This window comes from Brachyhypopomus gauderio, chromosome 10, assembly GCF_052324685.1.
Source record: "Brachyhypopomus gauderio isolate BG-103 chromosome 10, BGAUD_0.2, whole genome shotgun sequence".
Lineage (NCBI taxonomy): Eukaryota > Metazoa > Chordata > Actinopteri > Gymnotiformes > Hypopomidae > Brachyhypopomus > Brachyhypopomus gauderio.
This window is the reverse complement of record NC_135220.1, coordinates 17,703,491-17,707,013: the sequence shown is the minus strand read 5'-3', so window position 1 is coordinate 17,707,013 and position 3,523 is coordinate 17,703,491. Positions and strand designations below refer to the sequence as shown.

Genomic DNA, 3,523 nt, shown 5'->3' with positions numbered 1-3,523 from the left:
ATAAAACTCTTTTTTTACTCGAGTTTGCTTAAGTGGCACTCTTACCCTAATTTTGTTATTTGTACGCAGCGCCATCATCTGGTTAAACCGTGTACTGTACATCGAACTCGGAATTTCATGTACTTCCAAGTACTGAAGCAAAATTTGCAACTAGACACACATGGCGGGCACATCTGTCTTTGAACGACGTTGTCAAGTCTGTGACAATGAAAACCTATCAAGTCTTACAACATTTAACAATCGCAGTCACTTTTTCATGAAAAACGCAACGTTAAAACAAGAGATGAGCCTTAAGTGCCAGCAGTGGGCGGATTTCACTGAAAGAATTTTTACACTGAAATGACCCCTGGGGCTGAGAGACATGTGACGAAAATCAGCGGACAGTGGGCGTAGAAAACCGTTCAACAACCATGTAAAATAATTAACCTCAAAGTCACAGAACAATCGTCGTAGACAGGATGAGGTCGCTAAGTCTAATTACATTTTTCCTCCAACTTTTTAAATCAACGTACGAACAATTTCCTCGGCAGTGTATTAGCAGAGATGTTCTCGGCTCTAAGGAATGTTGCCCCGTTTGGGAAGATGGATCACCCTGTGGGACGCGATCAGGTCGAGGTGTCTGTGAGGATGTGGTAGTATCCGAGCAGCCAGACGGCCCGCAATACCCTTTTAAAGGTATTGACGATAGAGAGAGATGGCCAACTGTGTTTTTCAACCGTACATGCCGGTGCCTGCAAAACTTTATGGGTCATAACTGCGGCGATTGCAGTTTCGGCTACTTTGGGCCAAACTGCGCGGAGAGACGCGAGTCTGTTCGCAAAAACATTTTCCAGCTGTCAGCCACAGAAAGGCAGAACTTTATCGCTTACCTTAATCTCGCCAAGAACACAGTAAGCCAAGATTATGTGATTGCCACCGGAACATACAATGAAATTATCAATAGCACCACCCCGATGTTTCTGAACGTCTCTATCTACGACCTCTTCGTTTGGATGCACTATTATGTTTCCCGAAACGCAATGCTTGGTGGGACTAATAACGTGTGGAGGCAGGTGGATTTTGGGCACTGGGCTCCCGCTTTCCCGCCATGGCACAGAGTGTACTTACTGCGTTGGGAACACGAGATTAGGAAATTAACGGGAGACTTCAGTTTCACCGTCCCTTACTGGGACTGGAGAGACGCACGAGACTGCGACGTGTGCACCGACGATCTCATGGGGAGTCAGAGTCGTCTTAACCCGAACCTCATCAGTCCATCATCTGTGTTCTCCTCCTGGAAGGTAATTTAAAAACTTTATATTTACAAAATTAAGTAATATAAACTCATATTAGAAACTAAAAAGAAAAATGAACTGTATCAAGATTTTAACAAATACTTAGGTGCTAACTAAATACCGTTTCTGATATAGACCACTATAGACCACCACATGTTTTAAATGACATTTAAGATACCACCGATTCATATTGAGACCTATCTATGGATGATATGGTTGGTTCAGTTGCGGTTGCCCAAGACTGAGTATTATAGCGCCCTCTACAGGTGATTTGTTCCAGAGCACCAGAGTACAGTATGAGAGGTGTGCTGTGCGACGGCAGGGAGGAAGGTCCTTTATTACGGAACCCCGGTAAGCACGACCGGAACGTGGCAGACGGACTGCCCACGGCCGCTAACGTGGAATTCACGCTCAACCTGGCCCAGTACGACACTGGAGACATGGACGTCACAGCCAACATGAGCTTCAGGAACACTCTCGAAGGTTCAATACCACAACACACTACATTTCATGACCACAATGGAGACTTCCACTTTTAATGATAAGGATATGCTGTGAAATCACCTGCTGAATGAACACTTGCTGTATTCGTTTAGAACACTAAGTCAGTTCAGCACAGGTTTTTAACTCTGAACTGTAGTTAATGTTGCGCCTCTGAAGTCACTTTCAAATGAGAACTGTAGTTTAATGTCTTAACAAAGCTTTCTTGTTCAAGGTGTTCTTAGTAAAGCTAATGAATGTATAATCATCTAATTATAATACCTATCCGATCATTGTTCTGTTGGAATTACCCTGAACTGCTACATAGCTACATCCTTAAAACCCTTAATTTCACCTTCACCACCTTGGACTATCTCCAGGGCGTACAGTCTAGAGTCTGCCCCATGCTTCCTGTGGTGTGTTTCCCCTTCGCAGGGTTTGGAGACCCTCAGACCGGCCTGGGGAGCAGTCCCAAGATGGGGATGCACGCCTCCGTGCACGTCTTCATGAACGGCTCCATGTCTTCGGTGCAGGGCTCTGCCAACGACCCCATCTTCATCCTGCACCACGCCTTCGTGGACAGGTAACACGTGGTGGGGAGACGTGGAACACAGCCTTCACAGTTCCATATTCCCACTTGCCCACACAGTGATTTACATACTTGCTTTTTAACATCATAATATTGTCGATCTAACAAGTATTTACAACAAGGTGACAGGCTGAGTTTGAACCCATGTCCCCTTTCCCCAGTATCTATGAGCAGTGGTTGAGGAGACACCAGCCTGATAGATCTCATTATCCTTCAGCCAACGCACCCATTGGACACAACAGTGAATACTACATGGCGCCCTTCATCCCCTTGTACAGAAACGGAGACTACTTCCTCTCCAGCAAAGACATGGGCTATGAGTACGCCTACCTCCAAGATCCTGGTGAATGCACAATTGCATATTTTTATAGCCTTATCAGTACTACTTTTTTTTTTTTTGATCACGAGGCGACTAAACTCTTTTAAGCTCTGGGAATCTCGAGAGGTCAAGCAGCTCAGTTTAATAGGTTTAATATGTTTAATGTTATCAAAGAGTCACTGTCTTCATGTATGAACACAAGTACATTGTGTTGACTTCTGATTTGCTTCCTAATTTCTTACACAATTTCTTGCTTGTACCGCTGCAGGTCAACGGTTCATAGACAACGTGGCATCATATCTAGAGGAGGTGAGAGTACTCTGGATCTGGCTTCTGGGAGCAGCGGTCCTGGGGGCCCTCTGCACTGGCGTTCTGGCTGTGGGGCTGGCTGCAGTCCGCATGTGTTTATTACGGCGGAGGAGAAGGCCACTGGACTCTGAGAAGCAGCCCCTCATAATAAGCACCGACACCGAAGGCTCTTCCTCATCTTACAGCGCCATGATGTCATGAATGGTCGTCGGCACTAGGTGGCGACATCGTCCATAAATCTCATCCGTCAACATTCGCGCACGCTGCCTTAGTTATTATTTAGAGATGTAGAGCATAATGCACGTAACCTACTCGTGATAGTAGTCAGAATGCGTCCCGATGAAATCAACTGGTTTTGATTTATTTCTGAGCCTGTATTTGGTTAATTCGTGCCTCGATACGCTTTTTATTCATTACGTTTCTTCTTAAATAAACGTTTGGTTTAAAATCCATCAACGTTTCCTATCCATTAATTTTGTTAAAACTCGTTAAGAAACGGAGTACTTGTAATGACTAACTTCAATGGCCAATACAAACATGGCATGGGCTGTC

General features: G+C 44.9%; 1 protein-coding gene across 1 annotated transcript; it reads left to right on the top strand.

The window, feature by feature from the left end:
* The first annotated feature begins 364 nt into the window (after nt 1-364).
* Nucleotides 365-3,369, top strand: LOC143525785 (tyrosinase-like). Its single transcript, XM_077020098.1, has 5 exons — nt 365-1,280; nt 1,541-1,757; nt 2,190-2,337; nt 2,505-2,686; nt 2,931-3,369. The coding sequence occupies exons 1-5, from the start codon at nt 459-461 to the stop codon at nt 3,170-3,172; spliced, it is 1,611 nt and encodes a 536-aa protein (XP_076876213.1). The 5' UTR covers nt 365-458; the 3' UTR covers nt 3,173-3,369.
* Nucleotides 3,370-3,523: the final 154 nt, after the last annotated feature.

Bases quoted from the DNA above. Each gene is read 5' to 3' on its own strand.
- LOC143525785 (XM_077020098.1), top strand. From the start codon at position 459: ATGAGGTCGCTAAGTCTAATTACATTTTTCCTCCAACTTTTTAAATCA. The intron at 1,281-1,540 runs GTAATTTAAAAA...CGCCCTCTACAG, and splicing joins CTGTGTTCTCCTCCTGGAAG to GTGATTTGTTCCAGAGCACC. The intron at 2,338-2,504 runs GTAACACGTGGT...CCCTTTCCCCAG, and splicing joins CACCACGCCTTCGTGGACAG to TATCTATGAGCAGTGGTTGA.